Genomic DNA, 27,862 nt, shown 5'->3' with positions numbered 1-27,862 from the left:
TTAACTTCAACTTGTGCTTCTGTTAGACCAACCTATAGAGACTCAATCACTTTGCTGATGTCATCCATTGTTTGCTCATCTATTATAGTCAATAGAGATGGAGGTAATGTGACCATCTTCTTCCCTTCTGCAGGTGTTGTTGACTTCTTTAGTGGGGAAAGAGATGCCAAATGAGAAGCTGTCGCTGCCCTTACAACACGGGTGAAAGGCATCTTGTACTGGATCTCATCCGATGTTTCGTCAGAAATAATGTTACGGCGGGCTCACTTCAGTAGGAGTTTTTTTTCCCCTGTTTCTGTAGGAAGGGGTCTACTTCCTTCTAAAAAGGTATAACATCATTCTTCAGGTTTAGCTTCATTGTGTCCTCATCGCCCTTATCCTTATGCATTTGAGATGTTCCCTTCAAGACGCTGCCCCTTGCTTGCAGTGACCTAATCTCATCCCATAAACGAGTAAACTTATTCTCATCCACATGTTCCTCTCGGGGACTCGAAGGGAGGAATGACTATGACCACTACATTCGATGCTAGCTAGTAGAACCTCTCGATTTTTGTCTTACGGATGATGACTTCCCCTCGCTTTTATTGGAACCTTTTATCTACCTTGTTTTGATGAATCTTGAAGATTAGGGATGGGTAGATAACTCCACCAAACTATTTTTCAAGCCCCTATAGTCAACTTTTCTAGAACCAATAACTTCAAATTCAAACTAGTCCTCTCGGGCCAATGGTTCGAACTGTGTCATAATAATAACCACTGAGTTGTATGTTTAAATGCATACATAAACTTCATGATTAGGGGATAAATATAAAGTAAGATTTTAAAATATAATCAGTTGTTTTTCGATATTGAAAATGGTTTTCTTCTCAGGACTCAGAAATGTTATCCTTCAAAGGTTAATACCAAACTACAATGATCTTTTTTAAATGGAAATGTCATTTTGCAAACAGAAACATAAATATTTGACATGGAAGAGTTGAATGTGAACAACTATGCTGATATCCTATACAATTGCCATAAGGAAGAGAACTGACATGAGAAAATAAATAAATAAAAAGAAAAGCGCTTACCTCTTTCCCGATGAGTGTCTCCAGCGAGGGCTCCCTCTGGGATTATTTCTTAAAAACTATTCTCACTATAGCACATGATGCGTAGTAATCTTATAAATTATGTTTTTCCTTGTCCTGTAACCTCGTAAAACTAATCATTCAATGCGATGATGCATCCCCATAGAAAGTACTGTTGATGAAGACCTCCCAAAACACCTGTATCTAACTCGTGCTACTATGACTACCACATCATCCATCAACCACTTATGTGCCACATGGGCCCAAGCATATGGATGAAATCTTGGTAGGTCATCAACATATTGTGCTAGCCATCCTAGTGCCGAGCATGAGGTGTTGGGGAAGAGCACAAGTCCTAGGATATACACTAACAACAACTTCACGAAGCTTTCCTCTTTGTTGCCATCATTCCTAAGCACTAATATAAATAACATCCTTACAAAGCGTCTACGCTTTTGGTCCACCATTTTAGGTAGGAACTTCTCACGAAATTTAGCGTATGTCCTTCTTCCTTCGAAGTCAATTGCCAATCCGCTACTGTTGTAGACCAAGCATGAGTCGACATATCTACGCCGCTGAATTGGATGTGTCGTACGCCTAAGCTTGATTGTATTAGTCTACTCATCATACACTTATGCGACAAATCTAAGATAATGCATTCTTGGACTACGACCTCTATTTTCCATGAAATGTGCAAATGGTGTGTGTCGGAGTAACTCCCAATGTTTCCTTTGTCATATTATCCTTTAGCATTTGTATGGTGTCCATGATTAGTGTTAGGTAACATCTTCCATTCACAAGGTTCATGACTTGGTTGGACATGTCGTTGATTCCTGCATACAAAAAAAATTCGGTTTACATGAGATGCCAGCTATGGTCTTAAATAGGTGCATAGCATGGTAAATAGAAAGAACAATGTACCCTACAATTTAGAATGAAAATTTGAACTCTAAAGAGAGAAAAAAATAAATACGTAACACACAACATAAACATCACGTGCCCTTCAAGCTAGGGTTACCATATAATTTTTGAAGAGTAAATCAAATGTCCAACATGAGACTGCTAAAAGTGATGATGACCGTATTCAAATGAAAACACATAACATAATCAATAAAGAACACATCAAAGTGCTACACACGAAGACAACTAAATGATTCAATACCATAGAATTTCAACAGCTTATCTTTGGAAGTGAACAAGTAGGCGCAAGCCTGACTAATCCCCATAACACTACAATTTTTTCTCATATGCTCAAATTGAACACAAGATAGAGTAAAAGATTGAAAACACAATGTTTACTATGAGAAAAGAGGGTTTCACCCCATACTGTCGATGTGTGGTGTATTCCATCTTGTTCTTTTGTGTTTGTGAAGAAGAAGGTTCAAAGGTTTTTCACCATAGTACGGTGATGTCTATAGCGTTTAAATCCTCCAGTAAAACCTAGGAGTAAAGAGATGGAAGAAGATAGTTTTTAGATTTCTAAAGTTAGTGATCTTGGAATCCGATCAGATGTGATGGGAAAACAACTTCCTTCTTGAAACTTGCACAACCTCCATGGGTAATTCAGTAATTCCATTAGAGTTCCTCTCTTGTGTAAAACCTCCAACCCACTAAGGGAAAAGGAGTAATTTAATCCCCAATTTAACTCCATTAGAGGACAGTTGGACTAAGAAGGCCATGTTGTATAAAGGATGGGTTTTCTTGGATTATGATAAAATAAAATACTTAATGGTCATTGAGTAAAGATTGAGGGATGGTTTGATAAATTCCTCTAAAATTATTTATTTATATATTTATGAATGAGAAGATTTAGGATTTGTTTTATGTAACTATTTGAATATATATGTCTGGATTATCTTATTGAAAACAAAAATAGGAACTCACCAAAAATGTGTTTTTAATTCATCATTTGGATGCAAAAAAATGTTTTTTTATAGGTTTAATCCCCCTAATTAGTCCCTCTAAATAAATCAACATGCCTTTGGTCCCCTTATTTTAATTTGGCCACCAGAAGTCCCTATATTTATCATAGTGGAAATGTTGGTCCTGTCTTTAATCGATGTTGGTTTCTACATCCAATCTTACAGACGTGGCATTTTTTTCTGATTAAAATAATACTAAACTAATTCAAAATACGTAGTAATAGTTAATCATCTTTACTTTCCTTTAACTAACACTCTCTTAAGTTTTTGGATCTAGATCCAAATCAAACCCGGATCCAAAATATAAGCACTTCATCATCTTCACTTTCCTCTCCCTTTTTCCACTTCCACACTGAAACCCTCAATAATGGCAATGACAGACTGATCGGAGTCTGTTCACCGTCACATTCTCCCCTGTGAAGAGTGGAGGACATCCAACAACTACCATCTCTATGAGCTCATTCCAAAAGTACAAGCAATGGAAGCACTCTCTTTTGTCAAAAGGCTAGGCAAGTGTCAATTTTTGGGCTTTATGTTGATTGCATTGAATAGTACTCTTGTGATGCATGGAATGCCTCAGTCAGTTATCTGTGACTTCTAATTGTATATAACCAATATCAGGCAGATTTTGCTCAATTAAGTCGTCATGTGTTCTTTGTTTCCTTTCAGTCCTCTGGTTTCTACAGGATACATATCTTTTCATCACTAAGATATATGGGGGGTTCTGTTTGATTACATGTTCCCACTTGATCTTAATTTACACTAGTTTATCAAGACAATATGGTTTGGATTTCACTCATCTTCTTTCCATCCCATCCTCTACGTAGTTGTACTTTTACATTTTAATCTCAAACTTCAAACTTTTCATGAATTACTTCATCTTTATCATATTATTTTGAACCCCATAAATTTTTTTCTTACTTTAATCTTTATAAATTGATTCTTATCTCTCTAATTTTTTTAATGCTAACTTTCATGAATATAATGAATTTAAGAACTTTAATTTAATTTAATTTAAAGTTTAATTTGATTTAAATCCATCGCACTAGGTTCTATTTGTTTTACGAAGATCTTCACTACCCTTCTTAAAAGAGTGTGATTCACATGTTAACACACACACACATACACACACACACACACACACAAACACATATATCAATGTATATATAGACATATACACACAGATGTATATGTGTATATATTTATGGCCATATCCACATCTCCGATCTTCATGAAAGTAGTGTGTAGGGCACTCTCCCATACTTAAAGACATTTGACACCTGTAACCATGGTATAATAAGACTTGTAGTTCTAATGTATTATACAAATTTCGGTTTATTTATCAATAAGGTTTTAGTTGCAAGTAGAGTTATTGAGAGATCAAAATTACTCGAGTGAGGGAGCCGGCATGGAAAGCGATGAAAAGGAGAATAAAGGCGGTGATATAGATATAGCATGATACTTCCTTACGACTAAAAGGTAATTGGAGTTTACCTCTACAATAGTTTCTAATGGTCAACCAAGTAATAGTGCAATCTAATAAAATCAATAAGAGAAATGATTCAATCATTAATGAATACTTTATCCTAGTTGAGCTACCTGCAAGCTATAGTGAATAAACAACAAAGCCTACATTCACTAACGATGACGAGCTTTATGTTGATTATATTAAATAGTACTCTTGTGATGCATGGAATGCAGGTTGTTTCAGACTGTTAAAAGCTGTGTATTTGTTTGTTTGGTCTTTATGATGGAACTAGACATAATTCAATCCTTGTATTATGCTATATATAATCCTGTTTTCTTTTTCACGGTCTCATATTTCTGTCGACATCCTATGATGGAACTAGCATAGAAAGTAAACAAACAAGAAAAAGCGGTTTTAGGTGAAATAAATCTAAATTTGCATGAAAAAGTTGTTTTCGGTGGAATGAAAACTATTTTTGATTGAGTTCGACACCTTATAGTAATATGATTGGGTGAAATAAATCTAACTTTGCATGGAAGAATTACTAGTGCTTGTATTGATTAAAAATAAAAGCAGTACTTGCATAGAGTGAGATAATAGGTTCGAAATTTTTTGTTATCTGACATAGAATGGCTAGATTTCATGAGTGCACTATAAGATATCACCATAGAAGGGTCCCTATCAAGAGAAGGGAAGTCAATTATAGAGGTGGGAAGATAGATGAGTTTGTTGTGGACCCAAATAAACTATGCCAATGGGATTTATTAAGAGATCTCAAATAACTAGGGTTTGATATTGAAAAAACTATGGAATTATTTTATTTGGATGATGGGGAACACTGCACAATATTAGTGATGATGTAGGAATTGTTGGCTTAGCAGAGACATTATCAAAACATGGCAAAGCAAATGTTTACGTTGAGACATCAGATGCCAATATTGGAAATTCCCTAACATAAGCATTGCTAGCTAATTCTAATACATGTTGCAATAGATTATGTGATGAAAATATTTGTGAAATTGAAGTTGTTAATTTAGATGCTGATCAAGACAGTTTCAGTGACAATAGTAGTGACTCAACCAAAGACAATGACAAGACACTAGTTGATGTCCCATTTATAAAGTATAATTTAGATGCTGATGAGGAGATACAGGAGGCTAGGGATAAGGTCAAAAGGTATGTTGAGTTGAAAAAGACAATGCAGGGAAAAAAAATACTTAAAACACTTGTGACAATGGTGATGAAGTTCAGGGTGCAAGAAAAAATAGAGATGTAAGAAATAGTGTAAAACAAGGTGCAGACATTGGTGAGGTGACTGGCTCTGAGAGTGACCACTTGGAGTCTTCAGATCCTAGTAGTTTTGAGGATACAAGTGAGAGTTCTATAGGAGATGCTGCAAGAAGACATAGTTCCAGTAGGAAGGTGTTTGACTCATCCATGGTTTTGGATGATTTCTTTCGAGACTTAAGATTCAAGGTTTAGAAACTATTTAAAAATGAGTTGTTTGAACATTCAACAAGAAGAGGGTTTGAGTTTAAGTACATCAAAAATGATTCAAAGAGGGCTAGGGCCAGATGTTTTGCTAAAGGATGCAACTGGTTGATCTTGTGCTCTTGGTGTAGTGGGTAAAAAATATTTATTGTCAAACATTATGTCTCACAACACGCATGTCTATTGGAGCCACAAAAAATAGGAGGGTGACAACTTTAGTTATAGCTAAAAGATTTAGATAGATTATCACTGTCATGCCTTTCATTAGGCCTAGACAATTGAGGGCACTAGTTAGGAAAGAATTAGCAGTCTTCATCACCAATCAGGTATGCAGAAATGCTAGGGATCTAGTGTTAAAAAAAATTGAACAGCAATTTAGGGAGGATTTTGGCGTGATAAATAATTATTAAATGGAGGTGAAGGCAACAAACCAAGTTCTAATGTAATTGTTGAGTCTGAAAGGCAGCACCAAATTGAATTACTAGTTTTCCAGAGAATGTACATATGCTTGGCAGCTATCAGAGATGGCCTCCTTGGGGGGTGTAGGAGGATCATAGGATTGGATGGGTGTTTCCTAAAAGGTATGATGAAGGGACAATTATTGGTGGTTGTAGGAAGGGATGCATATAACCAAATGTACCTGATTGCATGGGCAATTGTACAAAAAGAGACAAGTGAGACATGGGCATGTTTTTCTGACCTGTTGAAGTCTGATCTTGGCATTATTGATGGGGATGGGCATTGGTCTGTGATATGCAAAAGGTATACAAAAAATACTTAAATTGTAATTTTTACATTAACATGTACAACATTTATGATGTGATCATTATCTGTTTTGTAGGTTTTAATACACGCAGTGAATGATCTTCTACCAAGGATTGAGTATAGAATATGTGCAAGACACATTTATGCTATATGGGGGAAAAGGCACAAAGGCAAGGAGCTTCAAATTAAATTTTGGAATGTTGCAAGGTGTACTAGCCAGCCTGAGATGCAGAAACAATTGGATCAGATGTGTTAACTTCCAGGAGGAAAGGTTACTGTAGAGGAATTGCTGGAGAAATGGACAATTTTAGGTTGGTGTCAAGCCTTTTTTACTAACGTTGTCAAATGTGAGGCAGTAGATAATAATAAGTGTGAAGCATTTAATGGTGACATTCATTAGGCAATATGTAATGACTAGGATAGCTATAAAAAGAGAGTATACCAAGAAATGGAGGTGTGATTGTGGTCCTAACATAGTTTAAAAAATTGAAAAAAAAAGGGAAAGAAGTGCTAAATGGCAGGTCCAATGGAATGGGGGTGCATCTCATGAGGTGTATTGGGATAATATGATACTACATGAAAGGGAAGCGTTTGTTATTGTCTTAGCATATCAAGTTTGCTCATGCAAAAAATGGCAAAAGACTGGAATTCCTTTGCCAACATTAAAGCTTCGTCGCCATTGCTTTTTGTTGGAGCGAGATCCACTCAATTATGTTTCTAATTGGCTCAAGAAGGAAAGCTATCTGAAGGCATATGGCTATATTGTTAACCTAGTGAAAGATAGGACATTACGTCAATAGGGTGTAGAAGGTCTCTTGCTACATCCCATAGGAAGAAGGATTCTCGGTAGGCCTGTAACAAAAAGAAACAGAGACCCATTGGAAACCAAAACAAAGAGCAAGGCAAAATTATCCAAAGAAGGAAGGGAATTTAAGTGCAGCATATGCCATATTGAAGGGCATAATAGGCTTAGCTGTCCAAGAAGAACTTCTTTCTTGGTGAGTAATTTTGTTCCCTATAAGGTTAAATATTTTCTTATATGCAACTTAAAATTTCTTCATTGTGCTTGTGTACTTAATAATGATGATAATCATCATCAACCTACTCCAACACCAGAACTTGGTAATATTAGTTCAGGTGCGGAGGTAAGCCAAGTTGTACAAAATGTAGGAAAATCAAAGGAGAAAGAGAAGGAAAGTAGAGGAATGGTTGTTGCATCCAAAAGAAAGAGGAAAGCACCTGCATCTAGTCAAAGTTCATTCCAAATTTTGAGAGTATGACTTCATTTAATCATTGTGAATTTGAATGGTTTTGTTAAGGTCTTGAATGCTAAAATTTATTTTTCTTGAGTTGTAGGGTGCCCATACTGGTAGAATTGTCATTTAAAGGGAAGCTCCCAAATTCCATTGGATTCATCACTGGCAATGAACTACTTGTAAGGTTTTTATCATTATTTGAAAACATATTTGGCTAATTTGAAAAGTATACATTTATTTATTATTATAATTTTTTATCACACATACTACTTCTTGCTTGACTTGATTAAAGGATGAGGAATAGAAGGCCTACTCGTGAAAAACAAAAAAAGCAAAATGAAGAACAAAGTCAACATTGTTCTGCAAAAGTTGGTGTCTCACAATCATCAACACAAGAAAGCATGACAGATGCTTCCACTAAAGAAAAACATTGAATTGTGAAGAAATGAACTATTTTCTATAGTTGTAATTTTTTGTTAGGATGTTTGTTTTGTGCAACAATGACAACACTTATGTTTAAATTGAAATTAATGTTGTTCTTCTTCATTGAGTTTTTTGCACATTACACTCAACACAGTGCAGTTATTAAACTTGAATGATAAAATTTGTCACTGTAGATTTAATGTAATTATTAGGCCAATATATGGCATTATTGTGCTTCGTCTAACAGGATGCCTGCTTTGCCATTAAAGATTATATTAGTTTTACCTGTTCTACCAGGATGATGGTTGTGAATTTTTTTTTACAATAGGAATAAAAACCTCTCAGAAATTATGTGTAACTAAACATTGTAATTACAGTATGAACAAAAAACCTCTCACAAATTATGAGTAATTGAACGTTGGTTGTCTTTTTTTTTTTTTTTAATCACATCAGGAATAAAAACCTCTCATAAAATTTAGTGTATTGTTTTGATCGATTACCATAATACAAGCTCAAACTCCAAATGATAAATTGAAATTTTCAAATAAACACAAGAGCAACACAATTTATGCTTCTCCAATGTCTTCATCAACTGTCAACAATACAGACTCCATGTTCATTGTCCACTTTGATCATCCTCGGATTCGCTTCACTAGCCATCAATTATATCTTCCACTCCTTTTGACAGCTCTTTAGACAACTCTTCGTAAGGGAGAATGTGGTGGTGAACAGACTCTGATCAGTTGGTCATTGCCGTGATTGTGGGTTTCGGTGTGGAAGTGGAGAAAGGGAGAGGAAAGTGAAGATGATGAAGTGTTTATTTTTTAGATATGGGTTTGATTTGGATCTAGATCAGAAAACTTAAGAGAGTGTTAGTTAAAGGAAAGTGAAGATGATTAACTGTTTCTAGGTATTTTGAATTGGTTTAGTATTTTTTTTAATCAGAAAAAATGCCATGTCTATAAGATTGGACGGAGAAACCAACGTCGGTTAAAGACAGGACCAACATTTTCCAATATGATAAATATATATAGGGGTTTCTGTCGGCCAAATTAAAATAGGAGGAGCAAAAGAGCAAGTTGACCTACTTAGAGGGACTAATTAAGTGATTAAATCTTTTTTTTTTATAATACCATATACAAGCATAAAATTGTTGAACTTACCATGATAAACATTTATGTCAAAAAAAATTCTTAAGAAGAACATTTATTCCATAAATTAATTCAACTGCATTGAAATAATTTTTCCTACAAAAACCAACAAAACTCAAAGAAATTTATTATATATAATTTATTCAATAAAACAATCTTTTGTGAAATCACACACACACACACACAGCTCCATGCAAACAAATTCACCCAGAGAAAAGAAAGGAAGAAGGGAAAAGCGCACACACACACGCCCCAAAATCACTTACAAACAAATCAAACACACAAATCACAATAGCAAACCCTCATGACTTCGGAGGGAAAACAGCAAACACTGTCTGCACCACTGTCAACAGGAGAAGGAAAGCAGCTGCAAAGAAGGAAATGGCCGTCCAAGGGCTGCTAAAATGAGTGTTATAAAACCTCACAAAGGATACCCTAACGTTGTTATTTCTATGCCTCTGAAGCCCAGACAACACCTCCCCATACGTACGAAGATCAGGATCCAAATCAGTAGATATCTCATTGAATAGATTAGCAACCTGCTCATCACTCCCCAGATAATTAACAAGAATATTTGCTGATCTCAGCTCCTTCACATCATCTGCACGGTCAATGAGACAGTCCATGAACCAAATGTAGGACTGGATTGCATGCTCCAGCTTGCTGTCCGGGCATATCTCCATTGCTATCATGTTCAAGAATCTTGACTGGAATGAATCATCTATTGTTATCAGTGGGAGTGAGAGATAGCTGTGGATGTAGCCTTCATTGAACGTTACATCTCTCAGACACGATTTCTCGCTTTTCTTGAACTCAATGCCCACCTCCTTTAGCTCAGTAACCGACCGGAAGAGTTGCCTGTCAGCATTTGGCAAGATGGGTGCTGTCACTGCTGCTTTGCCTAGCAACGTGGTCCTGAAGAGGTCGAGAAGGTGGACTGGCTCAGCTTCAGCCTCCCGTGTGTTGTTCGAGCTGGTTCCAATCATTATCCCCATGAACAAGTCTATGTCCACCTTTGTCGTCATGTTCATCAGGACTTTGAGAACCACATAGGGAACCTGGTTCTCAAGAAGTAATATGTCCTTGTGAATGAAGCCATAGAGATGGGCTCTCATCTGGAGCTCATCCAACTTGCGCTTCACAAATAAATCAATGAAGCGGAGGAGGAAACAACCGTCAAAGAACATCATTGTGACCAACTTATCGTCGTCCATCTGCAGCTCCTCTTTGTAACACTTTCTCACTTTGGAGATGACATCGTTGATTCCTGCCTTGAAGACGTGTATGGGTTTGGTTCCAATTAACTGTTTGGCGGCCAAATACTTGTGATGTTTCATGTCTTTGAGATCCTGGTTGTTATGGTGATATGGGCCAAGGGCTATGACCTCTGGGATGAAGAGCTTCCTGTTGTTGGTCTCTTGCTTGTAGAGGACTTTGGGGACTCTTTGAATTAGAGGCTTGGTGTTGGACCTAAGTATTTTCACATAGTTTTCACTGTCATCCATAAGGATTGCCCATTCATCTTTGGCAGTGGTAGTGGTCTTGCTCTCCCGCTCCGGCATGATTGGACTACAAGAGAAATGAAAGAGTACTGTTAGGAAGAAGAAGTGCAATATAATTGAGTTTATTTGCTTAATTTGGTATGAGTTGTACTAAGGAAACAAGACAGATAATGAATGCTTGGAACTTTTCATGCATGTTATACGACTCATGCGAGGGGGTCTTTTCTTTCCTTTGTTAAGCTAGGTATAAAGTGTACTTATAAGTTCATCACTCAAAGAATCAACACTCAAAGAATCATGATTGTAGATGTTGGAAGAGGAATAGAAGAGGAATAGAAAATAAAGAATATATCTAACCTATTAAACTTATTCAAGAAGCGAAGTTCAGCTATTTTTAACAAGATATACTCTACTTAATTCTAAAAACATCAACATTATACTTAGAAACCAATATTGAAAGTTCATTAATTTAAAAATTTTTAAAAAAAGTTAGTAAAATACTTTCTCGATGTATATAGTAAAAGCTTGATGCTATGAAGTGTCTTTAGATTTTATTGGCTGAGACTTTACACTCAAAATTAAGCTAACTTAATGAATTAATGATTACGTGTAAAGCTTTATAAAGTGTTATAAGTTGATGAAATCTTCCCATGTTAAAATCTCTTGAATTATCTTAAAAAAATTATCAATTTCATAAAAGTAGATCAAATAATCATTCAACGTATTCAATGGTGTTTTTCAATTATTATCAGAATTATAAAGGTTGTTGGTACAAAGTGCTCTCAGGTTTGATTGGTTTGAATGCACACACACACACACACACGAATCAAAACAAGCGTAATGAGTTCATTGGTAAAAGCCTTATACTGTTGATACCGCGCGAATGGAAAGGTTTGGCGGATCGCTTAGCCGTTCATGGACGTTCAGAGCCAGCGCTTTCCTTGTTCCACCAAGGGCGAGATCTTCAGCGGTCGATGATGAAGACTTGTTCTGCAGGGTTTTTCTTTAATTTTAGGCTCCTTCGTTTGTTTTAAGCTTTTGTAGCTTCCTTTAACAAAAAAAAAACAGCCTTATACTGTGTCAAAAGTGGACCAAATCTCCGAATACTAAAGTCTCATGAATAAGTAGTTGTAATTCGGGGAAAGTAGTTAAAATAATTACTTGAAGTATTTGATGGCGTTTTTGTAAAGAGAAGTATATATTAAGGTTGCTGGTAAAGTGTCCGTAGGTTGTAGGTTAGATTAGCTCAAACAATTATTTGTAAAAAATTCAATAATGTGTCAAAGGTTGGTCAGATTTTTCCAATATTAAAGTCTCAATTTATTATAAAATTTTAAAAACAATAGAAGCCATGGAAAGTTGATAAAATAATTATACACTTCAGAATGTATATAAATCTGCTTAATTAAAAGACACATATAAAAGTACGACTTTTTAAATGTTATAATTTTTTTATTTAGCAATATACGCACTCTATGCAATTTTTTTTCAAAGTTTGGCAGGGTGCAAAGAAAATCAGTAAGAATTTTAATGGTTTCTCTATTTCCTTTTCAAAAGGGTAAAAAGTTTTATCTTTTTTTTGTTCAAACAAAAACATATAGTTTTGATTTTTTTTGTTTTTCTAATTTTATCACGCTGCTTATTTATTTATTTATTAAACTTTTACATTTTGGTTTATGAATTTTTTTGAAACTCTGATATCCATACGAAATTTCGTAGACATATACTTAAGAAATATGATATGTTCTGGAGTATATTTTAAATTCTAACGTTTTTATAGTACACTAGTAATTGGGAAATTGTTATGCTTTATAACGGTATTTCCCATGAATTACTGTAGTTATGAGACATGTATTTTGATATTATTTTCCAATGATACACCCATGTAAGGGTTTCTATTATTTATGATATTTGAAATTAAGTTTCAAAATCTTGTATAATCCCAAATACGGTGGATTATTTACGGGATTGCGATGCTCATAATTTCGCTATTAATTTCTTTCAGATCATGAAAAATAGTATGAATGTTACTTTACCGAGTTGTAGAGTAGTAGTCACCCCTCTTGATGTAGTTTGAGTTAAAAGTGCAAATTGGGCCATCCCGACTCATTGCAGCTCGGGTACTATATGTGCCTGGGCAGACCTAGTCTGCCATCCATTCATGCCGGGCCGACATGGCCTACCGTACAATGAAATTGGCCCATCCGGGGGCACGGCCCACACTGATTGGGCTAGACCGTGCCATGCCGACTGGTCCTTTTTTTTATTTAAATTTTAAATGAAATAAATTAAAAAAATACTTTAAAAATACTAGAATTTAAGAGAAAAATCTAAAAAAAAAAAATCTAACTAACTATAGATATAAGTTTATTCATTATCAAAAATATACAAAACATTTATATCAAACTTAATAGAGCCAAAGTCCAAAAATCCTAAAAAAATATAAAAATTATTTAAAAATATATTAAAAAATAAATTTACATGAATAAAATAAAATTAAAATTTTATTAAATTTTAACATGAAATTAGAAAATATTACATGAAAAAATACTAACAAATTATAAAAACCTAACTATTTCATAATCAATAAATAAATAAATTACAAATAGATATAAAAAAATATTAAAAAACACATTGTCATTTAGTTAAAAACTATAAAAAAGCACATACTAATTTTACAAAACTTTTTAAAAATGTTAAACTTCAAATATCACTCTATTAGTCTAGTCTTTTTCTTCATCAATGCGTGTTGAACTCTCGGATAGTATACTGCTTCTCTTATATCACTACCATTATCATGTCCTTGTGCTTTCCACCATGTTAAAATATTAAATTATCAATTTCTTCGGAGGTAAGAACTTCATTAAAATTATTATTTAAAAAAGATTTAATTCATGCAAAGAACTAGCATTAGAGGAGGAGGAGAAAGAAGAAGAAGAAGAAGCACTACTTGCAAATCTTCTTCTAATCATATTTACAAGATGGGCTGCAGATTTTTATTTTCTATTTTGGAAGATAAAGAAGGATTTTCAAAATTTGTTCGCAAATTAGAAGTTCAATTCGTCTATTTCCATATATTGCATTATTTTCATTATACATTTCATAAAGTAAACAACGATAATTATCTTTATAAAGAGAATGATCAAGTCTCATGTTTTCCTCATAAGAATCAATTAAACAAAAAGTGCTAACAATTTTAAAACCCGGAGCAACAATGGGAGATAGATTAGAATGCAATTGATTAGTTGTGATGCAGCGGTATACTTGAACCCGTTGATTCTCCTTCGAATGCCGGTAACAAGTTGTCCAAACCCTGTTGATCTAAGATAGCCAGGAATTGGGAAGAGTAAAATGTTATTACTCAAGAAAATGATTATCACAAAACTGATTTTCTCTTACCCGTAGGCTTACATTAAATAGACGAAAATAGCAGTAAGAAAGGAGATAATTGGAAAATTTACCAAAAATAGTAAAATCTCAAACGTCAGCAAGAAAATAAAGATCTAACAAAATAAAGACTGTTGCCATAAACGGCCCTCAAATCAAAGATTTCTATCCTAAGATATAATGAAATCAATTATTAGTAAAAATAGCAAAATTAGGGTTTTCGAGGCCTAAACGATGGAATTTGGCCAAATTTTGGTATAACTCCCGAGTTTGTGGGACACAAACTGGTGACTTTTGTTCCTTGACCCGTTTCCAATCAAATAGACCCGATACAACCATAAAAATCTCGTCGCCCGCCTAATTACCAAAATGCCCTTGTGTCGTACTTCTCCATGTACGCACATGCCACATCGTCTATGCGCCAGCCATTATTCTCCCCAGGATAGGGAGAATTCACCCTCGAATTGTCGTCGTCGGAAGAGTCACCATAATAGGGTATTAAATGCTTAACATTGAAGACATCAGCCGTACGGATGTGGCTCGGGAGCTGAAGCCGGTCAAGATCTCCTCGACAGTGGTCAGCCAGTCAAGGAATTCCTCCGATTGTAGTCCACCATGGAATTCTAGAATATCGACTGGTATGCCAGATTCCCAACGCCTATCTTCATCGCAGTAGTGTCGATTGTCACCCCCAAGATCTTGCCCTCCTCGTCTCCCTGCCAGGGCAACGTCAAAAAAGTAGCCATTGCCTTCCTCAATGGTGCCTTCTCTTCCATTCTTGGAGACACGCCCTTGATTAATGCTATCCATCATTTGGGTAATCCGTTCAGTCAGCTCCTCCATCATCTGCTCCACCCGACGGTCTAAGAGGCGGCCAACTCGCTGCTCAAATCTAGCATTGTTCTCACGATCTTAGATCTCCTCCATCCTCTACGTAGGGCAACTGGCACCTCGTCCTCGTGGTGGCATGATCGATTCGGCTCTGATACCAAACTGATGTAGCGGTATATTTGAACTCGTTGATTCTCTTTCGAATGCCGGTAACAAGTTGTCCAAACCCTGTTGATCAAAGATAGCCAGGAATTGGGAAGAGTAAAATCTTATTATTCAAGAAAGTGATTATCACAAAACTGATTTTTTCTTACCCGTAGGCTTACATTAAATAGACGAAAATTCAAAAATTTACCAAAAATAGTAAATTCTCAAATGTCAGCAAGAAAATAAAGATCTAACAAAATAAAGACTATTGCCACAAACGGCCCTCAAATCAGAGATTTCTATCCTAAGATATAACGAAATCAATTATTACTAAAAATCAGCAAAATTATGGTTTTCGAGGCCTAAATAATGGAATTTGACCAAATTTTGGTATGACTCACGAGTTTGTGGGACACAAACTGGTGACTTTTGTTCCTTGACCCATTTCCCATCAAATCGATCCAGTACAACCATAAAAATCTTGTAGCCCGCCAAATTACTGAAATGCCCTTGCGTCGTACTTCTCCATTTACGCACATGCCACGTCGTCTATGCGCCCGTCATCAAGTTGTCATAAAAGTAGTAAGATAATAAACACAAGAAAAAAAAAATTAGTTGAGGTATTAAAAGTTTCCAAAGACTCCTTTATCATATAACTAATTTCCCAATCATAATTAGTAAGTCCAACTTTGGGAAAATATTCATGGCAATACATTGTAAGCACATCTTTATTATCATAAGAACAATCCAACATTGCATAAGTTGAATTCCACCTATGAGCAATATCAGAAATAAATTTCTTATATTTCTTTACCATTTGTTTAAATATCTTTGAAATTCACATCTTTGACTTGAAGAATTGTTTGCATATAAAATAGCTTATTTAACTCTATGAAGATGACAATCAACAATTTTTAAAATATCTTTAACACATAAATTTAAATATGGAAAACTCAATGAATATGAAAAAAAAAGAAGGAAAATTAGGATTTAATTGCATTTTTAACATTTTAATATCACTATTATTATTTGAGGAAGCATTATCAAGCGTAATTGAAAATATAAAATTTTCAATTTTATACTCATTGATAGTGCGCATGATATAACTGGCAATATTACTTGCAGTATGTTGGTATTCCAATTCAATAAAACTCAAAATACTTTTTTGAAAGACCAATTATTATCAATATAGTGAGCGATAACACAAAGAAAATCCAAGTTATTTTGAGAAGACCAAATATCGGAAGTAAGAGCAATTTTAAATGAACCTTTAGAAATTTTAGAAATTAATTTTTTTTATATTCCTCAAAAATAATAAGACAATATTTTCTCATGGTAATTCTTGAAATGGATTTAAAATTTGGATTAAAACTTCTAAGAAGCATTTTTATAAATGAGGGATTTTCAACAAGATAAAAAGGTGGTTAAGCTTAAACAAAAATTTTTTCAATTACTTTTGCTGCCATTTTCATTGTTAAAAACAAAAGTTTCAATATTCGTATTTGAAAAACTAATTTGTGTTTGGGTAGGATCATTTTGACTTGTAGCATGTTTATCAGCATGCCTTTCAAATGACCCGCCCCCGCCCCCCTCCCCCAAAGAAGTTTGACTCTATAAAAATCTTTTTTACATTTTTTACCAATTGCACGAGTCCCTTTGTTATAAAAATCAATAATATCTTAAAAATGCCATAACCCAGAAGTTCTTTTTCTTATGCTTGTTTGAGGCCTACTACTAGATGCTTCCATATTAGGGGAATTCAGTAACAGGCTCAGGGTTTGAATCAACGAAACTTATATGGGTGCTTTCATAAAAATAAAACGGTGTATTATCGGAAGGAAAGTTGGGAGAGCTGGCCATTAGGAAAAATTCAAAAAAGTTTAGAATTACCTCAATTGCTTTAAAATGAATTATGATGTAAATTTAATTCGAACTTTTGTATAAATGCAATTAAGGAATTGCCAAATTGATGAAGCACTTGAGCTAAATTTTACAACTTCAAATCTTGAACTTGAAGAGATTGAGAGCTATGAGAGCTTGGATGCTTGAGAATTAGAGTAAGAATGAGTAATTTGGTGTGAATAAAGTGTTATTGTTTAGGGATACTTATAGGTTTTTTTTAAATCTTTTTAATTCCAAAAATACCCTTCTAAACTAGTCGTTTATTGTTGTTAGAAAGGGTAAAAAAGTAATTATAGCTTTAAACACTAAAATAGCCTCAAAACTAGCCGTTTTACGATTGTTGAAAGGGCTAAAAATGCTAGTTCACATGTTTCAATAGCTTGATAAGAGAAAAAAAATTGGCGGGCCACCAAGCCCGCCAGATAACCATTACAGGCCATGCCAAGCACAACCCTCAACGGTTGGCCCACCTAGGTTGTGTTTTACCATCTCGTGTGCCTTGGATAGCACGACCTGATGTAAGCCACGGGTTGTGCCAGTACATAGGCCGTAGATCCCTGGCCCAGCACGGCCCATCGCTGCAGTGATGTTCTTAGGCCAGGCATGGCCCAAGTCATGATGGGCTATGCCAGGCCAGTACCGGCATGGCCCAGTTTGCAAGCCTCTAGTTTGAGTTATTACTTTTGTCAATGTTGTAGACTTTGAATTATTTGTATTTTCAAACCTTGTTTTTTTCCTTGAAGTCTATACATGTGGATTTGTTAGATTGTTAATATTTTTTTTTTTTTTTGCTCTAACATAGGTTCTGAGGCCTTACATGGGCACTAGGTCCTCGTCTTGTTGGTAAGGGGTTGTTTGCCTGTGCTTCAGGCGGTTTCGGAGCATAACACCATGGTACACTACAAGAAAACAGGGGCATCAGGGAAGAAAATTTCTGTCACTGAAAGATTAAATTTCGTGGGTGATGACTTTCACCGATGACAATTTCCATTGGTAAAAATAATTCCATTGGTGATGATGAAGTATTAGTGACGGAATATTCCATCACTAAAAGTGTTTATCACTCACGGAATTCCATCAATGAAAGTGTTTATCACCCATGGAATTCCGATTGTTATCATTAATAACGGAATTCCGTCACTTAAAGTACTTATCACCCATGGAATTCCGTCTCTGAAAGTGTTTATCGCCCATGGAATTCCGTCATTGATTGTTATAATGCATTACCAATGGAATTCCGTCACTGAAAGTGCTTATCACCCATGGAATTCCGTCACTCATGGTCTTCATCACCAATGGAATTACATCAATGAAAGGTTTTACCACCCACGGAATTCCATCACTGAAGGTACTTATTACCAACTGAATTCCGTCACTAATTATTTTCATTATCCATAAAATTCCATCTCTCATACTATTTTTTTATTAATTCATTTTTCCTCCTTTATTTACCTATATCACAGATATATTACTAATGCCATTTCACAAACTATTTATAATGTCTAAAATTATTTATTATTAAAAAAAAAGTCCAACATCGTTTAAGACAAAAACCTTCAATGTTTAATCAAATTTAAAAACATATAAGAAAACAAATTCGTGCTTAACAACAAAACATCATAAGAGAAGTCATATGTAAAATTGACAATAAAGCACCCAAGTTCTATGAATCGCTCTCTCAAACATTCAATCTTCACCATCGGTGGTTTCTTCTTCACAATGTTCGTCATTCGTTCACGGTCTTCTTCATCGGTGGATCCTTTAGATTAATCAAGACTCTAAATAAGATGAATATGACATTGTAGCAAATAAAAAATAAAAAAAAATCATTTGATTTAAATTATACTTTTATAGGAAGGATCCTATAGATTAATCAAGACTCTAAATGAGATGAATCTAACATTGTTGCAAATAAAAAAAATACAAAAATCTATTGTGTTTTGGAATGAAGAAAAAATAATCGCAACGTATAAATTATATTGCCACTTATTATCATTTCTTCACCTATCACTATGTATTCCACAGTAAGAAGAAATTCAACGGGTTAAGATTTCCACATTTTGTGTTCATTAAATTATTTACCCCTTGTGTGTTTTCACTTGTCCCAACTAAAATTCTGGGAGTACTGATTGTAAGAAATCTAACTACAAAAGTAAGATTCAGATCGATAGATAGATATATTTAAGAGAGAAATATTTTTCAATAATCGACATCTACTGTAAACATTTCGGAATTAAGGCATGATGATGCGAGGCGTATTGAGGAGCAAGACTGTGTTTTTCTAGGCAAATGGGACATGACCTAACAAGGTTATTCTGGTAATTTTTCAAGCGGTGGAGTTTTGGGTTTTAAGGGTCTCACTTGAAGGAAAACGGGTCAATGAGCACAAGTCACTAGCTTTTCTTGTGAGCCATGCCAGTTTTCACCCGAATTCCATCATCTTTCCTCGAAAACAGCAATTTTGCTATTTTAGGAAAGATTTGATTTGATTATATCTTAGGCTAGAAATCTTCGATTTGTAAGCCATTTGTGGAAGTAGTCTTTATTTGTTAAGCCTTTATATTTCTTGTTGAAATTTGAGAATTTACCATTTTTGGTATATTTTCAAATTATCTCTTTTTTAGGGTTATTTTCATATTTTTAGTTCGCCTATTTATTGTAAGCCTACGGGTAAGAGTGAAATAGTTTTGTGATCATCATTTTCATTGAGTAATAAGATTTTACTCCTTCCCAATCCTGGTTATCGTTAATCAACAGGTGTTGGAAGGCTTGCTATCGAGTATTTGTGCACGAATCAATAGTCTCAAGTATACCGCTGCATCAGTTTGGTACCAGAGCCGAATCGATCATGCCACTGCGTGGGTGAGGATGCCCTACTCGGCAGATGGAGGAGATCTACGAGCGTGATGATGATGCCCGTTTTGAATGGCGGGTTGGTTACCTCTTGGACCTTCGAATGGAGTGGATGATGGACGAATTGACTAAAAGGTTTACACAAATGATGGGAAGCACCAATCTAGGTCGTGCCTCGGAGAGTGGGGGTGAAGACTTGTTGGACGAGGATAAGAGTTACTTTGCAAACATCGCGTAAGCATGGCGACGAGAAGGGCAAAATTGTGGGGAAGGTGCTAGAAATCCCCACGATGAAGACAGATGGTGGGAATTTGGTATACGGATTGAGATTCCTAAATTTCATGATGGCCTGCAAGCGGAAGAATTCTTTGACTAACTAACTACAATTGAGGAAGTTTTGGAGTTTAAGGTGGTCCCCGAGGACAGGAGGGTTCCGTTGGTAGCAACAAGGCTTTGTGGTTGCGCAACTGCATGGTGCCAACAACTGAAATTGAACCATAGTAGGTTGGGCAAGGACAAGATTAATTCTTTGGAGAAGATGAAGAAGCACATGCTCTCAAATTTCTTGCCCCACAACTACCAGTGTTTGATTTTCAGCCATTTGCATAATCTTCGCCAAGGCACACGCTCCGTGGAAGAGTATACAATGGAGTTCTATCAGTTACTGGCTCAGAACGAGATTCAAGAGCCAACAGACCAATTGGTGGCGCGATACATCGGAGGGTTGCGAGTCCAGATTCAGGAGACCATCAACTTGTTTGACCCGATCTCTGTCTCGTTCGCCCACCAGCAAGCATTAATTATTGAACGTCAACATTGGCGCTCAGCCCTTACTAGCTCAGGGGTGACACCGGGCAGTAATCGACTGATTGGCGTCAGTCTGGCTGGCGTAACTCAAGGAGGGGTTACAACGGATCGACCTGCAAGTACCACAACTGTGAGAGGAGCCAATAGCACTATCCAGTGTTTTAGTTGTGGAGAAAAGGGGCATCGTCAAGCGGGCTGTAAGAAGGTGGGCAAGAGAATTATGTTGGCAGAGGAGGAAGAAGACACAACCGATATAGGCCCACCGGTGTTTGATGAAGGTGACCTCGATGAGGAGGTAGTTGAGGAAGACATCAGGAGTGCCCTAGTTGTACACAGATCTTGTTTGACATCATTGGCTACCGAAGATGACTAGTTGAGAACTAACATATTTCAGACCACCTGCACCTTCCTAGGTAAGGTGTGTCACTTTGTGATTGATGTAGGTAGTTGTGCAACTGAAGAGGCAATCGCAGAGATTGTGAAGCCAATTATAGCTGAATTTAAAGATGTATGTCCTAAAGAACTACTTGATAAGCTACCACCATTAAGTGATGTTCAACATCAGATTGGTGTGGGCCTTCCAAATCAAGGGCGAATTCGAGGGCGAATTCTGTTCAACCTAGGAAAAATGATGCGGGGCGTATTGAGGAGCAAGCCTGTGTTTTTCTGGGCAAATGGGACATGGCCTAACAAGGGTATTCTAGTAATTTTTCAAGCAGTAGAGTTTTGATTTTTAAGGATCTCACTTGAAGGAAAACAGGTCAACGAGTACAAGTCACTAGCTTTGCTTGTGTGCCATCCCATTTTTTGCCCGAATTCCATCATCTTGGCCTAGAAAACAGCAATTTTGCCATTTTAGAAAAGATTTAATTTCATTATATCTTAGGTTAGAAATCTTTGATTTGTAAGCCGTTTGTGGCGGTAGTCTTTATTTGTTAAGCCTTTTTATTTCTTGCTAAAATTTGAAAATTTACCATTTTTGGTATATTTTCAAATTATCTCCTTTTTAGGGTTATTTTCATATTTTTAGTTCGCCTATTTATTGTAAGCCTATGGGTAAGAGTGAAACAGTTTTGTGATCATCATTTTCATTGAGTAATTAGATTTTGCTCTTTCCCAATCCTAGTTATCGTTGATCAACAGGTGTTATAAGGCTTGCTATCGAGTACTCATGCGCAAATCAACGCTCTCAAGTATACCGCTGCATCGTATAACATACATCTATAGATAATAAGCCCCTGCATTACTAAATTAGAGCCTTTTATACCTAAGCAAAGTGTAACTGTCTAGTAGCACAACATAGCATAATAATTTCAAGCAAACCTAATCTTAAGCATAACACAAAATTCTACTAGCATAACTACAACATAAAGTTGTTAAACAAATATAGTAAAGACTACCAAAACATAGATATCTACTTGTGCTTGATATTCACTAATTTTCAAATTAATCTGATTATAGCATTGACTCTACACTTGGTGCGGTGGTTAGGGAAAGATCTAACATAACACACTGTATAGAGTCAGATTTACAAATCTCATATGTTCCACGATCTATTGACCTAATGTTAAGAATCTCCATGTCGGAGAAAAAGCAGTGGCAAAATCACTAAGAGAGGAATGTAAAAAAAATAATTTAATACCTCCTCCATGACAAAGCAGAACAGGTAACACAGCAGCTTGCCTGGTAGCTTCCGAAGACACTTCAACCTTGGCCTTCAAGCCTCTAAAACATTTAAGAGTGAGACATGACATTTTAAGCTAATAAATTTAAAAAAAAATCAACAGAGGCACTTGAAAACAAACATGACAGAAATCAAAATGTGGTAGTGTAAGGTTAAACTTGGAACTTGGAAGCCAACCACTAAGGCCAATGAAGGCACTAGTATGAATTAGAAACTAGCTGTCGTTCCCTTATTTGCCGTAGATGCAACAAGTGGCAGAGTACAAAGTACTGGCAGCACCCATGCTGAAGCCTCCAACACGAAGCTTGACTGCAGTCACCAAAAAATCAATCATGAAATAAGTTATTGTTTTTTGCTGTTTAGATTTGAAATGTGTTCTTAAAAAAGAAAAAATACAAAAATCTGTAAGAAAACAAAAGAATATTATTGCACTTATGAAGCATACTGTCAGCAGACTCAGTGGACAAAAGATTTGCAACATGTGCGGCTAAAGCATCCATTCCCTCAACATCATCAAAACCATGCATCCTCTAAAAATTCTCCAACATCATCAGAATCATCCATTCTAAATTTTCATCTTTTTAGTGGGAGGATTTTTATAACCTGAACCATGAGTAAACTTACAAGCAGATCAAGAGAATCCACCAATAGCAGCTACAGGCCGGATTGGTGCAGTTGGACATATCCATTTTATCTGTGACTTCTAACTGATGCTAATGTATATATGAGATTCTCAGGCAGGGAAAGCCAGTTACAAGATATGAGATTCTCTTATGTGTTCAGACTTTAGACTGCTACTAATGCATATATGCTCTTCTATCACAAACACAACCACAACAACTAAAAATGGAACTTGGAAAAAAAGTTACACACACACACACACACACACACACACACACACACACACATGCAAACACACACAAACAACAACAACAACAACAACAACAACAACAACAACAACAATAATGGATGCTCCATCCAACAAAGTGGGATAATATTATGCAAGTTAACAGCCGTCAGGTGACAAAATTTGGCAAATAATCTGTCCAATTATAGAGATAAACATAATGTTGTAGTGTCATCCAATTTAGCTATAGAAGACTAGTCATGGCAGAGTCACTGCACAGAATTAAGCAAGTGGTATATATAAAAATTAATTATTTGTGTAACTGAGCCTATAGAGAAAGGTAAACAATTTTAACCCAATTAAACAATGATCTATACTTAAACAAAATCTTCATGTAGGTCAGTATGAATCTCATGTGATTTTGTTACTGAGAAAATTTAGGTTTAAACTTGGACTAAAAGAATAGAAAGAAGAGCATGTCTTAATGAGTCCGGGACTAGAATTAGTTCCTGATGGTGATAGGAAGAAGTGATGCACAGAAGGAAAATTATCAGACCACAGAGAAAACCAACTTCATGATATGAAGTTCTATTATGTATATTCTTCACCTTAATTGCAACCACAACTTAAAATGGAAAGACAAAAAGAAAAAAATAGAAGGGGAGCATCATCAACAGTATAATCTACTTCCAATAAAGTGACTTTAGTTACAGAAGCTAAGAAATCCTTGTGGACCCCGCTCAACACTAAAGCTTGCTTAGGATGCCAAGCACTTTATTTGCACTTAATCTCATCTCCTTGTTTCTATGCTTTTATTGTTTAGATGAGGTGATGAATTTCTGGAGGGATTCCCTAACACCATCCCATCATTGCCTCCCATTTGGCCGAACTTTTACTCCTCCTATGATCATTATCTTCCTCCTTTCTTCCATCTTCATCCTTTCTCTCCATTCTTCCACTCCACCTAGCTCTCCTTGGAAGGTTGAAGAAGAGTGTGTCCTTCGCCGGAGCTCGGGTTTCTACCGGAGTTCCTGTCATCCGGAGGCGAGGTGAAGAGGAGCAACGAGTTGCCGGTGCTTCCACGAAGACTAGGTAGGTTCCTTGCCCTCTTGTTGGTAGTAGACCTTGATGCTGGAGTTTTGGGAGAAGCTTGTTGTATGTGAAATCTTAAGCATGGTTATAGTTTTTTTCTAATGAGATGCATGTTTTGAAGCTCCAAGTTGCTTGTGCTTATACTTATGCAACCCTTGTGATCCATAGAGCTTGTTATTTTTTTTCTACTCCATGGAACTTGAAACCTTTGTATGTCGCCTTGGTCTAGTTGTATCTTGTTTAGTGGGTGTTTTATATTCTTATGTGTCTATGGTTGCCTTTGATGATGATGTTTGTTTGTAGAGCTTCACCATTTTTATTTGTTTTTGGCTTATCCTTACATGGAATTATATATATATATATATATATGCATGCATGAGACCATGTATTTTTATTGTGCATGAAGCTATATGTATGCATATATACACATGCAAGAGGCTAAATAGTTAGTCATACTTGAAACCACTTTTATTTATAGGTTGTAGAGCATTCTTGTGCCCCTTGAATATCTCTTGTTCATGGCATCCAAGGATGTATATGTATATATATCACTCATGGAACCATCTACTTGTATATCCTTCTATGCATGAAAACCAAGCTTTTTGCATGCCTAGTGAATGCTTATGCATTTATAGCATATGTGTTTAGCTTTGCTATTTTCGGCTCTTTGTGCATGCCTTTCAAAGACTTATCCTTTTAGCTACCTAGAAAGATAACTTGCAACCTTTTGAGTTTATTCTTCTAAGATGTTAGATATTTTGTTTGGCATGATTAAAATACTCTAGTTAGAGTGTGGATTGTGTGCAAGTGAGTTTAACTAGTGAGGCTTTCCCTTGTTGCTCCACTAAAGCTATAAGTTCTAAGTTGGTGTTAGAAAAGCTCTTGCTTTATTTTGTAGAGTTGGTATTTAGGCTAGCTCGTCTATAGCCTATGCATGAACACTCCATGTTTAAGTATTCTTATCATTTGGTTGGTTTTTCCCTTGGATTATAGGACATCCTTGAGCAATAATCTTGGATTTCTATTGAATTTAGGAGATCATCAAGCAAGTAATCTCTTGAACTCTTGTATTTAAAATTTTATTATTTTGAATTTATTTTATTTAAATTTTCTGAAAATTTATTTGGTTATTCTTTGAAATTTATTTTGGAAATGCCATCACATTTTATTATTTATGTTTTAGATAAATAACTCTTAGACTTAGTTAGAACCATGGTTTTTACCTTGCCAACATTTATATTTGTTTATTTTCCCTTATCAACCAAAATTGTATAATAATATTTTCCAACCATCCAATCATGCAACATGATGATTTTGAAACACTATCTTAGTTATTCAAACATTTTCAAAGAGTTGGTATATTTTGGATATAGTTTAATTATTTTCCATGAGATGTTTAGTTTTAGTTGAAGCTTGCTATTTCTTATCTCTTAATGTGGGAATCAGGCAAAAAATTGGAAGTTTGGGAATCTTTGTGTATTTATTTATTTATTTATTTTAATTATTTAATTGCTTTTTGTTATTACATGAATTTGTTTTTGGCAAAATAATTGTGAATTGTTGTTACTATTTCTTCAAAATGGAAACTAGGCTAAGGTTTGGAAAAGTTGGTATATTCTTTTGCATTTAATTAATTAATTAATTAATTAACTAATTATTATTCATGTATTTATTTACCTTATATTATTACAAGAATTTTTAGAAGATACTTGTAAATATTCTGTATTCTTGGCTTTGAAATCTATCTGAATATTTTGGTCTCCAAATGAGCGATATGCAACCCTGTCAGTGGGGGGTTAAACCCTGACCTTGTCGACAAAAATTTTTGGAAAATGAAACTGTAGTTTCGCACCGTGTCCGTTCGGTGAAATAATCAACGGCCATATGATATTTAGTCTCGGATCACCAAGGGTAAATAAATAACCTCTGTTATTATGGCTCGGATCATCGAGGGTAAACAAATGACCTCTGGCATCAATAGTGAATTTAGAGACATAGAGTGGAATCTGTTAGTTATTTTCTATTTAGTCCTTTTGATTTTGATTTGCTACAAAGACAAACGTTTTTGTCCTGCCTTGAAGTTTCTGTAGTTCTGATATCGCGTTTATGGTTTTAAACTTTTGGTAAATGACATATTTGAAAATATTCTCTGTATTTTGTCAAATTATGATTTCGGAGATTTGTATTATTCTGAAAAATCCGGTATACTTGAAAACTCACTTTGTAAATTTCTAGTTTAGTCTAGCTATGGTTTGAAGACGCATGCTCAAATATAGAAAACTTTCTATAATTCTGATTTACAGATTTGAAATCTGGTATACTTTTGATTACCATATTCTTGAATGGTGGTACTACTTGAGAACTATACCTCTGTTGAATTATTTAATTTGTATTGCTTAAACTATGTTTAAGCTTTGAATTTATTCTTAATATTTAAAATCAAATTTTATAAAATTTGTTGTTTTAAACCAATTCCTAGATTACTTACTGGGCTAATAAGCTCATGGATTTATTTTAAATCCTTTTCAGATCACGAGTGGTAGACCGGTGTCGATCTTGAAAGAGTGTCTGTAGATGTTGCTTGTCCTATTCTAAAATTTGAATGCTTGTCATTATATGTCCCTATGTCCTTGTATTTTGTAATTTAGACTTTTTGCAAGCCCATATTATGTATTCTGTAGAGTCTGTAACCCAGTGACTCAGTTGGTTTATTATAACTTATCTGCTCTGAATCATATTCTGAGGCCTTGCAGGCCTATGGGGCTCACACCTTGTGGGTCTGTGGCCGTTTGTCTATGCACTGGGTCCGGCCAGCTGGGTTTGGGGCGTAACAATCCTCATATAAATACCCCAAAAAAAATTTTGTATGAGGAATTTAGCAAAATAACACAACGAATTGTTGACAATAAAAGCAAATAGATAAACATTAGTTGAGATCTGAATACCAGGCCTCTCCGAGAAAGGAGACATCGATTGAGATGGTGATTCTGATGACAGTGAAGGTATACGATGAGATTTGCATTAAAGAATTATAAAGAGTGAAAGATATGATCATATTAGATGAGCTGGATACCAAGTTCAATATCAATTACAATATATATAAAATCTTTCCACAAACAATAGGTCTCACCAATTGCCAGTGTTCAACGTAGCTCCAACACTAGGATAGGTTGGCGAAGACTAGGATCTGGCGGCAAGATCTGGATCTCGCACGTCCCTCTCAACGCACTTAGAAAAGAAATCTCACCGAACACTTAGAAAGATGTT

The 27,862-nt window shown here is 35.4% G+C and overlaps 1 protein-coding gene and 1 long non-coding RNA gene across 2 annotated transcripts; one reads left to right on the top strand and one right to left on the bottom strand.

Moving 5' to 3' along the window:
* Positions 1-9,721: 9,721 nt before the first annotated feature.
* Positions 9,722-11,194, bottom strand: LOC120255524 (UPF0481 protein At3g47200-like). Its single transcript, XM_039263333.1, has one exon. It carries the CDS (start codon positions 11,103-11,105, stop codon positions 9,846-9,848), a length of 1,260 nt encoding a protein of 419 aa, XP_039119267.1. The 5' UTR covers positions 11,106-11,194; the 3' UTR covers positions 9,722-9,845.
* Positions 11,195-24,243: 13,049 nt separating this feature from the next.
* On the top strand, positions 24,244-27,313 carry LOC120255525. The gene is made up of 3 exons (XR_005535031.1): positions 24,244-24,595; positions 25,589-25,644; positions 27,125-27,313. It is a non-coding gene; the product is annotated as an uncharacterized LOC120255525 (long non-coding RNA).
* Positions 27,314-27,862: the final 549 nt, after the last annotated feature.

The sequence above is a fragment of the Dioscorea cayenensis genome, unplaced genomic scaffold (genome assembly GCF_009730915.1).
Source record: "Dioscorea cayenensis subsp. rotundata cultivar TDr96_F1 unplaced genomic scaffold, TDr96_F1_v2_PseudoChromosome.rev07_lg8_w22 25.fasta BLBR01001045.1, whole genome shotgun sequence".
NCBI classification, from domain to species: domain Eukaryota; kingdom Viridiplantae; phylum Streptophyta; class Magnoliopsida; order Dioscoreales; family Dioscoreaceae; genus Dioscorea; species Dioscorea cayenensis.
Note: the sequence above shows the minus strand (reverse complement) of the source record. Positions and strands in the feature narration are given on the sequence as shown.